Raw genomic sequence first — 12,615 nt, forward strand, 5'->3', positions numbered from 1 at the left:
GATAGAGGGACTGGTAGTAATCACATGGTATTCTTGGGAAGCGGGGCAGGAGGAGGCGGCGGCGGGGGAGGGAGTGAGCAGGAATTCAACTCGTCGAAAGATTACCGCATGAGGTGCCCCTGTGACCCGCCAGGGGGTGTAATTAGCGATAACGTCCAGTGTGTGTGATGGCCGCGGGGGAACAATGGAGGAGGCCGGGGACGAGATGGGAGGGTGAGAGGGAGAGGTGGAGGGGAGGGAAAGATAATGATGTCAACCGGTGACTTCTTGATAGATAGAAATGCGGGTTTTGTTTACTCCCAACTGACTATTATAACTGTTACTGGGGTTGAGGGAATGAAGGTGAGTGCTTGAATGGTTCTGAATAGAGATCCGAAGAACTAATGGGAGGTGGAAGCCAAGTGAGTAAACACAATGATATGAGAAAATTTCGCGACTGTAGAAAGGCAAGCAAAGAGAAGAGGCGAAAGAAAATACCTGAATAATTATGGAGATGGGAATGAGAAAGAGCAAGGGAGATAAAATGACTGAGGCTAGCAGGTACAGGAGAAGGAGGAGGAGGAGGAAGAGAATTCACGAGTGCAGGGTGAGACAAATGGCAAATGGCTGTCAGGGAGCCTCTCATAGCCTTTTGTTTTCGCAGCCTCGCCCTACATAACATAGGACTAGAACCATCATCGCCGGGCGCAGGACTCTCGCCTCTACCAGCTCTACGTGCCGGGGCGATGAAAGCAAGGCGAGGGTGTGAGGTAATGGTTCTCGCCGCCCCGCTCCGCCCCCGCTCTCCGCTCTGCCCCGCGAACCGTTGTCACTTACATTCATATATTTGCCGCTAAATGAAGTCAAGTGTTCCGTTACAGTAATGCAGTAGACCGCGGAACGTAACGGCTTCCTGACTTCTGCTGCTATTTGTCAGTGTTACGGCGAGGACATGAAATAAATGGCTTGGCGAGTGAAATTTTATCAAGAAGCTTCGTTGGGTGTTGTGGTTCTATCGCGCTTTAATGATGGAAGCTGCAGTTTTCTAACGTTTGATATTTTTCTTAATCTTTTCTCGCGTCGCTTCGTTGTTGGAAACGATTTATTTTCCCTTTATTTATCTTTACCTTCACTTGTGTCGTTTCAGTGATTGAAGCAGCAGTTTATTTCTTTTATTTCTGCATTTACCACTCATTTTTTGCCGAGTAATAACAGCGCTGCTTTGAGACTACTAGTTACTTCGCCAATCAATGAATAACAAGTCTTTACAGATGAGAAATAAGTTCGTTCAATCACCAGATAACATTACAGGCATAAAACAGATTGACGACGAGATAAAGAGACTAACTCGATCAATATTTCCATACAATATCATGTGCACCCCCGTTTTCTAAGTTCGCATTTTCTTCTGTTGCTCCCAACCTCTGTAGTCTGGCCATTATCCAGTGCTTTCCCTAGATCTTCAATACTCAGCTTTCAAACAACTTTCATTTCAAGCCTGACTGACCAACAAGCGGGACTATGAGGCGCAGAGAGGGAAAGGGAAGAAGGGAGGCAGCGAAAGGCGGGGCGGGGCGGGGAACAATGCAGGGGAGTGACCAGCTTGAGATAAAAAACGGGGAAAAAATCTAAAGGTGGACTAACCCGGTGTGTCTTGGGCGCAATATAAGTTTATGGTTTATGTCCTAACTCTTTATTGTTATGGTCGTGTTGAGAGAGAGAGAGAGAGAGAGAGAGAGAGAGAGAGAGAGAGAGAGAGAGAGAGAGAGAGAGAGAGAGAGAGAGAGAGAGAGAGAGAGAGAGAGAGAGAGAGAGAGAGAGAGAGAGAGATTAGCCACAAAAACTTCATTATACTGGAATCCTGCAACAAAAGAGCAGATTATGAAACAAAACGTATTTACAAGTATTTCTAAGCCCGGGAATTGTTTAGAAATGCAGCTGGTGAACTGACTCGACCGGTTAAAAAGAAGGGGGAAGGTAAAAAAAATCACCCCCTTTCCCTTTCACTTCCTGGGACAAATGAAAAAATAAACTAAAAAAAAAAAAGACACCGAACACGATTTTAAGACACGCATCACAACAAAACATCTGTGAACCTGCAAAAGTTAAGTCAATAAAGGAAAAACTAACAATTCCTAAACGATAAATGATACACAAGACAAAATGAAGCAGGAAAATGGAAGTACGATAACAGCGGCGTCCGACAAGGTACTATAGCAGGCAGTCTGAAGAAAGAAAACGGAGAGAGAGAGAGAGAGAGAGAGAGAGAGAGAGAGAGAGAGCGTATTCCGGGTGACCACACTTTACTGCTAATGCCTCAACTCTTTACTCGGGTGTTTTGACGCAGGGTTTTATGGCAACTTTTTGTCGCCCCCGAAGGTTCCTGCCCTCAGAGTCACACGATACCGAAAGGGTGGAAAAAAGGGGGAAGGGAAAGAAAGACGAAAAAAAAAAAAAAAAAAAAAACTAGAGCAGAGAGGCGCAGTGGTGGTGGTGGTGAGACGCATAGACAGGCTACACACTCCAGTCACCGCCACCACCACCACCACCACCATTAGACTGCATGTGGGGAACTGAGCAACGTTGGAAATTTGTCACATAATTCACACTTCCATTCTCTAAATAAATAAGTAAAAAGTACCTAACTAGACTTATTCTCATTTAAAAACTATTTCCATCAGAAAATTCACCCCAAAAGACTTGCTCTCATGAAAAATACATAAATATTCAGCAAGTTCTCAATAGTTGGTTTAATACTGAGATAAAATGCCGTAAGAATAAAAAATAAAAGACTTTCCAATCGTCTTGAGAAGTACACGAATAAACATAAATAACGCCTTTATTCCCTCATTAATTAGGTGAATAACGAAATAAACTAACAACCTGAAACGGCTCAATATAAGCGTTCCTTTAACGATACTGTAATGATCAACCACCTATAGCTATTAGCCAGTTATTATGAGCTACACATTTACACCTGCAGTAGTAGTAGTAGTAGTAGTAGTAGTAAATCATGCCATTCAGCACAATTAGCAAGCTCCACTCACTGCGATTCGAACCACAAACAGAAGCAAACATGGAAAGAATGGTGTGTGTCTAGTAATTTCCTTCCTTTCTCTCACTCCCTCCGCCTCCCTCTCACTCTCGCCCTCATCCCTCCTTCCCTTGATCAACCAACCTTGTTCAAACGCTCCCTCCGCCTCCACGCCGCGGCAACAAAGACAGACACGGACAGACAAACGACCTCCCTGCAGAAGCGTGTTGGGAACTGAGAGAGGGAGAGGGGGAGAGAGAGGGGGAAGTGATAGGGAGAGTGGGAGGAAAGGAGGGATATAGTTTTGCTAGTCTCATTTCAATGCCTCCCCCTCCTTTCGCTCTTTTCCTAATGCCGTCTTTACTATCTCCTCCTCCTCTTCTAATTCCTTCTCTTATTCCTCCCCATCCTCCTCTTCCTCTTCTCCCTATCGACATCAACTGAATCTCTCTCTCTCTCTCTCTCTCTCTCTCTCTCTCTCTCTCTCTCTCTCTCTCTCTCTCTCTCTCTCTCTCTCCTTTACTCGAAACTGCATCGCCTTCGTCCGTTTTCTTAGCGAGCTTTCAAAACCAGACCACGTTTATTTCTTTCTCTAACTGACATCTCTCTTCTTACTTGAAATTTCTGTGTGTGTTTCTTCTATCTTTTGTCTTCTGTTTGATCACTCCATCGGAAAAGAAGAATTCAATTACAGGAGTGGAGGAGGGAAAAGGAGGAAAGACGAAGACAATGTGGTTGGATTCGCACGCGCCATGAGTCAGCTGATCGAGGCGAGAGGGGATAAATAAACGGGGAGAGGAAAAAAAAAAAAAAAAAAAAAAAAGGGAGGAAAACACCCCATATTGCTAGTCTTCACGGGCAGTTAAATTTGCGCTGCATACTGAGAAAAATACTAGAAAAACGAGTCATCTTGTATGTTGTGGACAAGAGTGCATATGACGCGTGGGTGAAGTTCAGGCGGGAGTGAACAATTTTCTTCGAGCGGTTAGAGTTGAGGTGAGCGGTACTGCCCCTCGCCCTCCCTTGCCGCGACGAGGCCTAACTGTAGCGTGAGTGGATGCAGGGCGAAAATCAATAGCATGAATTTCCTTATTGATCAAACGCAGGAAATAAGAGTTTCAATTCCGCCACGTCCAATTTATATTCGGCTGCCTTCCCTTCCTCCCTCTTTCTCTACACCTCTCCGGGTCTGCCTCCCCTTGGACACTGCAGCACCACCACCCATACAGTCTCAGCAAGGATTAGAGAGGAATGAAGGAAGAATACATAGAAAGCGGTAGAGAAACTAGAGATTCGCAGTATAAGGAATGAAAGACTCGTTACTAGTACGGTCGCCAACACAGCCTCAGCAAGGGTAATAGTGGTGTATAGTCTTGTGAATTTGGGAGGAATGAAGGAAGGGACACTGAAAACGAGGGAAAACTGGAGGTTCGCGGTGTATGTACAGGCAATGAGACTTGTCACTAGTACTGTCTCCTATACCACCTCCAGCTAGGATAACAGTGCAGCAGTGGTTCCCGAATGTTTTCAGTTTGTTACCCAGTTTAACACGCCACATGAGGGAATGGAGGAAGAATCGTGATGCATAGAAGGCGGTACAGACAACTGGAGATTTATGGTATGAATGAGACACCCGCGGATTACGAAAATAAATAAATGTTGCTACTAATAAAGGAAGTATTAGACCAGTAGATCGTGATGCTTAAAGAAACTGAGGAAGATTTTGTGAAGAAATAAAAAAAAAAAAAAGCTAGTTTGATATAAGGGAAATCATTACATTACTTGCTATTGACAGAAGACGACGGATGGAAATGCAAAGAAATTAGAATGAAATTAGATCAAATGAATAAATAAAATAAGTAAATAAATGAATAAATAAATAAAACAAACAAATAAATAAATAAATAAATAAATAAATAAATAAACTTGTGCATGAGATGATACACACACACACACATACACACACACACACTCTCTCTCTTTCTGTCTCTCTCACTGACCCAAGTGGTTTAACCAATGCTACTTAACAAGGCGTGAAGTGGTACTTACAAATATGATGATAACAGTTGCGGTAGTAGTAATAGTGGTGGTGGTAGTGGTGGTGCTGGTGGTGGTGGCGTTCCTACATGCCTCACACACACACACATACACACACTGGTGGTGACGCATCAACACCCAACACACAAGAACGCACATAACAGCAAAGGGGGCAGGTGTAGCGGCACCCATACTGCTGTCTCTCTGCTCTCAAAGGTCTCTGGTAGAAATGCTGTTTGAGAGAAGAGTTGAACACGTGTAGCCATTACACACACACACACACACACACACACACACACACACACACACACACACACACACACACACACACACACACACACACACACACACACACACCTTATTTAACCCCTACACAACCTGAATCTATGCGAGGCGAACGAGAGATGATTTCAATAATATACTGTTGCGACAATAATAGTAGTAATCAATAGCAGCAATAATAATAATAATCATGGCGATAATAATAATTGATAAAAATCATATTATCAAGTTAGACATTTAAAAAACTTTGATTCTCTTGTTAAAATTCGTACATACTATTAAAAATGTTTGTTATTTCTGACGTTATCACCGAGAGCTGGCTAAGTTAGTTAATTCTTCAACATACATTGGAGGTGCGAGGAGAAGGAGGAGGAGGAGGAGGAGGAGGAGGAAGAGGCAGGAGCGACAGAAGGAATGGTCGAGGGTAAGGTAAGGAAGGATAGATAGGAAAGGACGAGGGGCAATGTGACAGGAGAAGGAATGCTTTGTAGTGAGAAGGAAGGGAGAAGGAAGAAAAGGAAGAAGCTGAAGTGATGAGAGAAAGAATGACTGAGAGAGAGGTGGAGGCGTGGGTGGTGTGTGGAGGAGGTGGGCGGTGCCAGGTGGATGTGGGTGGTGGTGTAGGAGTGGGTGTGAGGGCGTGGATGTGGGGGGAGGGGAGAGGGGGCGTCCTCAGGGCCACGTGGTTATAAAAATAATATTCTCAACGCCTTGCGAGGTAGTGGCTCTAGGACGCCCCTGCCCGCCATCACCAAGGAGAAGCAGCAGGAGGAGCAGGGGCAGGATCAGGAGCAGGAGGAGCGCCCGGCCGTCAGCGCGTGTGGGGGGTAACAATAATAAGCGCCTGTCTCAGCGCTAACGGCCGCGTGCTGACTCCTGAGGCTGGCTGGCGGGGCAGGCTGCGTGGCGAGGGGCGCGGGGCGGGGCGGGCTGCAACAGGTAAAATTCTCCTCCAACGCCCGCCCCGCGCCCCGCTCCCAGCCGCCCCGCGCCGGTGCTTACTGTAGACAACACAGGAACATCCATTAAGAGCTTCAATAAGGAGGAACTGTTTGGTCACCAGGGTTTGGTCGCCCGCTGGAGTCAAAAGCGAACTGGGCCCTCTTGGAAAGAAGGCGACATGCAGAGACCTCGTCAGGGGCGGCGCTCGGGTGGCCGCCGCGAGGGGCGTGGTCACGGACAACCAGCGTCCTTGAGCTTCTGTCAACACCGCACCGCCGGGCGAGGACGCAGCACGCGGCGGCCTCGCCTTTCCGGAGCGGCGTAGGGTCTGGCCGCGCCGCGCCCACATGGCGCCGTCACGCCTGAATTACATGAACTACTGACGAAGGCTTCCGTGCTTCGCCACGCCGCGCCACGCACACACACTTCAAATACAATCAAGTTTTCTACAATCACGAGTCAATCATTCGATCCGAAGGTTTACATGGCGCCAGCAGGACGCCCGCCCTCCACGCCTCAAGAGGCGCGTCAGGCAGAAATGCCCGCATGTTGGCGTGGGCGTGAGTGTGGGCGTGGGGACGGGAGCGAGCGCGGAAGCTACTCTAGATTAAGACCCTGTATGAACCGGAGGGCGGAGCCTCCTGCCGACCGGGCGCCGCCCGCACAGTGTGGCGGGCGGCGGGGCCGACGTATCTAAAGCTAACAACACACAGTCTCCCGCTTAACCTACAGAGGAAAGGGTTGTGGCAATCACCGTGAATCAAGAAAACCAAACACAGGCCGCACCAACAACCTGCTCCCGCCGGTGTGAGCCGCTACGGCCCCAGGAATCCCGGCTGTGGACTGGACGCTGAGGCTCCCCGCTGGCGGCGGCGCTGCGGCTCGTGGCCAGGCCTGGCGCCGCGCTGCCCCGCGCCGCAGTGCGTCCTCGATCCCACCGCCTTGGGCTGCTGGTCGCTGTCCTCAGCGGGACATCACCTCCCCGGAGCAGCCCAGTAGCGGGCCACCCACCACGCCCGCCGCCATACTATTGCACTTTGCCCTCGCGTGCCGCCCGCCAGCCCTGCCCTCCGGGCGCCACCGGGATCCACCCGTCCGGCCAGAGGGACGCCCGCGGCGAGGTAAAGTCTTATATAATATTGCACACACTCCTGAGACGGGGGGCCGGGGACGTCCCTCCTGTCGGGAGAGGGAGGCAGAGGAGGGGAATGGGAGAGGGCGAGGAGAGTGGAGTGAAAGACGTCATCCCTGAGCGACGCTGTGGGACGGGTGGCTGAGTGGCGGGGCGGGAACGCCGCCCCAGCCTGAGGCACCCGGGGTCTGGGGGCCCGGCACTGTCCCGGGAGGCGCGTCTCGCGGGTCCAGTGTCCAGCGGCCCCCAGGCTAGGAACTACGCACCTTTGAGGGAAGGGGAGGGAGGGACAGGAACAGGGAAGGCGGGAAGCAAGACGACGGGGAAGAGGAGGAGGTGAGAGGGAGGTCGGGCTGGAATGTGGAGACGCGGGGGCAGCGGAAGAGATGGTGGTATTCTGTCCCCGCAACAGCTTCGCCGTCTGCCCCTGAGACAGGTGCAGGGCGCCGTCCCCGGAAAGACGACACCAGCGAGGCCGGCGTGAAGCAGGGGGCGGTAGGAGGAGGAGGAGGAGGAGGAGGAGGAGGAGGAGGAGGAGGAGGAGGAGGAGGAGGAGGAGGAGGAGGAGGAGAGGGCAATTTTATCACTCCACACTAATGGTGGTGACGGTGGGAAACTTTCTTCCTCCTTCCTCACCTGCCTCTCCTTCCTTCCAGGCGGGGGTGGAGGCACAGGGGATGTGGGAGGGCAGAGGAAGAATCTGCCAGGCTGAGGAAGCCATGAGGGGCACAGAGGGGGAGGGAGGACAGGAGGTAACAAATAGTAGTGCAAATTTTCTCCAGCGACCGACCATCGAGGCTGTAAAATGAACCTTTCCCCCAAACCCCCGGCCTGCCTGCCTGTGTGCCTTTGTGGGCATAACAGGTCTGCAGAGAGAGAGAGAGAGAGAGAGAGAGAGAGAGAGAGAGAGAGAGAGAGAGAGAGAGAGAGAGAGAGAGAGAGAGAGAGAGAGAGAGAGAGAGAGAGAGAGAGATCGCATGTAATCAGGACAGTGTGGAGAAGAAAGGAAGTTAAGCGTTGTTGTGAGAGTACTGTGGTGGGGGAGGGGAGGGAGGAAGGAAAGAAGGGGAAGAGAAAGTCGCCGTGCAAATCTTGGCCGCGTCGCTGCTTACAGCCGGGGAGGCGAAGGAGGAAGCAAGATTAATGACCCTGGGTGAAGGCCGCCGCCCGGGGCGAGGCGGGGAGGAAATAGTGGCGGTGGGCACCCGTGGCTGCCGGGCCTGCAGGGATCGGGGCGCCCTGCTTCTCGTTGGCATGGGGGCCTGTGGGACCTAAGGGGTCTGGGGGTCTGAGGGATGAGGGAACCTCCTGGCCGTCATTAGCGAATAGTTGAGATTAGCAGCGGCGGGGGGAGGGTGATGGTGAAGGGGAGGGTGGGGCGGAGAGGAGGGTGGAGGGCAGGGTCGGGCTCATGTCCGGCACCATATATATAAAATTCTATTCTCCAACAAGTAGCGCCGGGCACGGGCGGGGCGGCACGCAGCACCCTGGCGGTGCGTTGTGCGGACGGGCGGGAGGGGGCCCATAGAAGGGCGGGGCGGGGCGGGGACTCACTGCTCAGCACCGGAGTCGTTGTGTGGTGACGCTGGGGCCGCGGGGCGCGGGGCCTCACGCCTGGGAGGGCATGGGATCCTCGTCGTCGCTGTGTCGGGGTAAACCTGCCGTCGTCCGCGTCGCCGTCTTGGTGCCGCGTCGCGTCGCGCGGGTAGTCCAGCTCGCTGCTAGCGGGACCCGAGGCGCTCGACACGGCGGACATGCCCGAGTAGTTTCTGTTACGGCTGCGTGAGCCGGACAAACTGAGGTCCTCTGGCTCCGTCTGCTCGGGCAGGGCGGCGTGAAGGGCCCCGCAGCAGGTGGGTGGGGTCCAGTAGCCTGCCGCCGCCCAGAGTTTGGTTGATCACTTCGTCGCGGGTCTCGACTCTTCCGCTCCCGCCGTTTCTCGAGCTGCAGCGGCTCCTCCTCCAGCAGCGTGGCCGGCGGCGGCAGGTCCTCCTCGGTGAAGTCGTCCTCGTCGTCCTCGTCAGGCCCCAGCGAGAATGTGTCGGCCTCGGGGAAGGTGGTCTCGCCGTACTGAGCCTCGCGGCGCCGCGGGTCGGCCTCGCTGTCGTTTGGGACACTTGTGGTGCATGAGGTGGTGGCGGCGGCGGGGTAGCGGCCCGAACACCGCCCGCACTCAAACGGCTTCTCGCCCTTGTGGATGAGCACGTGGGCTTTGAGCTGGTTGGAGTCGGAGAACCTGGAGGAGCACAGGTCACACGAGTAGGGGCGCTCGCCAGTGTGCACCCGCAGGTGTCGCCGCAGGTTGGCCACCTGCACGAACTGCCTATCGCAGTGCGTGCAGTGGTAGGGCTTCTCCCCTGTGTGCAGCCGCATGTGGGTCTTGAGGTGGTGGTCGCGCGTGAACCGCTTGTGGCACTCCTTGCACTCAAACGGCTTCTCTCCCGTGTGGGTTCGCTCGTGGTTCTGCAGCACGTGCTTGTACCCGAAGCTGCGATTACAGATCTTGCAGGTGAACACGCGGTCCGGGCGGGCGGCGGCGGCCTTGCGGGTGGGCGTGGTGCTGGTGTAGGGATCCAAGCGCCCGTTGGTGCCGGGCGGCGACGACCCCGCGGTGGGCGAGGGCGTCTCAGAACCCACGCCGCCCGTGGTAGCTCCCGCCATGTTGGGGTGCGTGAGGGGCGGCGCCACAGAGGGTGACGCTCCGGGCCCGCTGGAGGACGAGTAAGAGGCCGAGGAGCGGGGAGGAGCCGCGGCGCGGAGGCTCCAGGGCCGAGGAGTCTGGCTTGACAGGAGAGTCGAGGTGCGGTAAGTAGGCGCCGCCGGAACTGCTGGCCAGTTTGGACAGGGTGGCCAGCAAGTCCCTCTGGCGGGCTGAGTCGGCTGCGGCCAGGGTGGCGTGTATGCTGGCCAGGGTGGCCGAAGTGGGCGGCATCACCTGCGGGGTTCCTGAGGGAGGGTGGCCGAGAAGCTGGTGGCCGGAACGGGCGGCGGCCAGGGACGCCATTAGGGTGGCGGGGCTCAGGTTGGGCCCGAGCAGGGACGGGTACAGCATGCCGGCAGCGGCAGCGGCGGCTTGCTGCTGCGAGGACAACGCCGCCAGCTGGAGGGGGTGGTGGAGGGGCGGGAAGCCCGGCAGAGTCCCGCCTCCGCCCCCTAGTGGATGGTGTGAGCCCCCCAGGTGGCGGGCGGGGCCCAGGCCCAGGCCTAGGTCCGCCCCGCCCGTCTTGTGGACGAGGGCAGCGCTGCCGGGGTCCTTGTCGGTGTCGCCGCCGTCCTTCATCACGGCGCACGTGTCAGCGGCGGGACCCACGCCTCCCGCCAGCCCTGCAACACAGGCACCTTGTTAAATGATGCACCACCACCACCAACACACACACACACACACACACACACACACACACACACTACTCTAGCGTTACGTGCAGCCGCCATGAGATGATCCCCCGCAGCACGGCGACCAACCCTCCCAGCGTCCACCAGTGGGAGGGGCGGGTTGGGGCTCCGTGGGTGGGATGGGAACATAAAGTACACCACAGGACACCCACAAAAACCCGAGCTAAACCACCCAAAACAACAACACAGAGACGCACCCACTACACACACTCCCACAACAACCGCCTCGCACGACAAAAAAACTTTGATTCATGACCTCGTATTTATCCCGAATATATCCACCACAACACACAGGCCTCCTTCAACAACCACGAGGACAATGACTAGCTAGTGAGTTACAGCATTAACAACACGACAGAGATGCAAACGAACCATCAAACCGTGTCTTCTGAGCATTCACACCTGCACCACCACCACTAGCACCGCCAGCACACCTGCCCTAGCCCGTCACTCCCTCACCTGTTCACAGCCTCTTAATCAAGTGGTAACCCATGCACGTCTACCTTCACACACTCGAGGGGACGCGCAACATAGCAACCAATGATAAACAACCAACTCCCCACCTATTACCACCCCCCTCCCCTCCCCCTCACCCCCCCTCTCCCTCTTCGCCACCTCTTCCCCGACCTCTCCCGGGGCGGACCATTTGTCTGAGCCCAATCTAGCCATGACACCTCGGGGCGGGGCGGGGCACGGCGGGGAGAGGGGAGAGAGGGAGAGGGGAAAGAGAGGGGAGAGTTATGAGTGTATGAAAAAGGATGGATAGAGAAATGAGACGGTTCAGTGATAGCTTTCTCTCTCTCTCTCTCTCTCTCTCTCTCTCTCTCTCTCTCTCTCTCTCTCTCTCATCTCTCTCTCTAGACTTGTGTTTGTAATTAGACAGGTAAACAATATGCAATGAGAGAGAGAGAGAGAGAGAGAGAGAGAGAGAGAGAGAGAGAGAGAGAGAGAGAGAGAGAGAGAGAGAGAGAGAGAGAGAGAGGAGAGAGAGAGATGAGAGAGAGAGGAGAGTTCTACCATACAACCCCCCCTTCAACCATCAACCCCCACATGTTCCGTTTTTATTTTTTTCCCGCCGTAACTCCTTCACTCCCCTCCCGCCGCCCTTACCTGTCTCCCCTCACTTAAGGGTTATCCAGGTGCGAGGGACTCATTACTTTTCCCCCTCACCTCTTTCTCCCCTTCTGTTTTCCCCCTTTGTTTTTTTATTTCCTCTTTTCTTCTCTTTTTTTCCTTCCACTTTACTGACTTAATTGTGTGTGTGTGTGTGTGTGTGTGTGTGTGTGTGTGTGTGTGTGTGTGTGGTGTGTGTGTGTGTGTGTGTGTGTGTGTGTGTGTGTGTGTGTGTTTATCTTGTTGCTAACTTTTCATTCTCTTCCTTCTCATTTTTCCTGTTTTTTTTTCTTCCTCTTCTTTTTCTTCTTCCTATCTCTCCTTCTCCTCTTTCTTACTGTAGCTTCTCTATCTCTTGTTTTTTTTTCTCCTCCTCCTCCTTCTTCTCCTTCCTCCTCCTCCCCCTCCTTCACTGTCCTCACTTAACCCACCATCTCCTCCTCCTCCTCCTCCTCCTCCTCCTCCTCCTCCTCCGTTTCCTCTCCTAGTCTTCATTTCCTGAGGAGAATTTTGAACTCTCTGTCTCTCTCTCTCTCTCTCTCTCTCTCTCTCTCTCTCTCTCTCTCTCTCTCTCTCTCTCTCTCTCTCTCGCGGTGTTTAAACAAGGTTGGGCCGGGAGAAAAAACAAACATACAAACAGTTAAAGCGAAAAGAGAGAGAGAGAGAGAGAGAGAGAGAGAGAGAGAGAGAGAGAGAGAGAGAG

The 12,615-nt window shown here is 53.4% G+C and overlaps 1 protein-coding gene across 1 annotated transcript; it reads right to left on the reverse strand.

Moving 5' to 3' along the window:
- Window positions 1–2,740: 2,740 nt before the first annotated feature.
- LOC135091660 (zinc finger protein 467-like) lies at window positions 2,741–10,208 on the reverse strand. The gene has a single exon (XM_063989477.1). The coding sequence runs from the start codon at window positions 10,065–10,067 to the stop codon at window positions 9,015–9,017; it is 1,053 nt and encodes a 350-aa protein (XP_063845547.1). The 5' UTR covers window positions 10,068–10,208; the 3' UTR covers window positions 2,741–9,014.
- Window positions 10,209–12,615: the final 2,407 nt, after the last annotated feature.

Source organism: Scylla paramamosain, chromosome 38 (genome assembly GCF_035594125.1).
Source record: "Scylla paramamosain isolate STU-SP2022 chromosome 38, ASM3559412v1, whole genome shotgun sequence".
NCBI classification, from domain to species: Eukaryota; Metazoa; Arthropoda; class Malacostraca; order Decapoda; family Portunidae; genus Scylla; species Scylla paramamosain.

What these genes read in the sequence shown, in the direction of transcription:
- LOC135091660 (XM_063989477.1), bottom strand. Translation starts at nt 10,067, where the DNA reads ATGGCGGGAGCTACCACGGGCGGCGTGGGTTCTGAGACGCCCTCGCCC.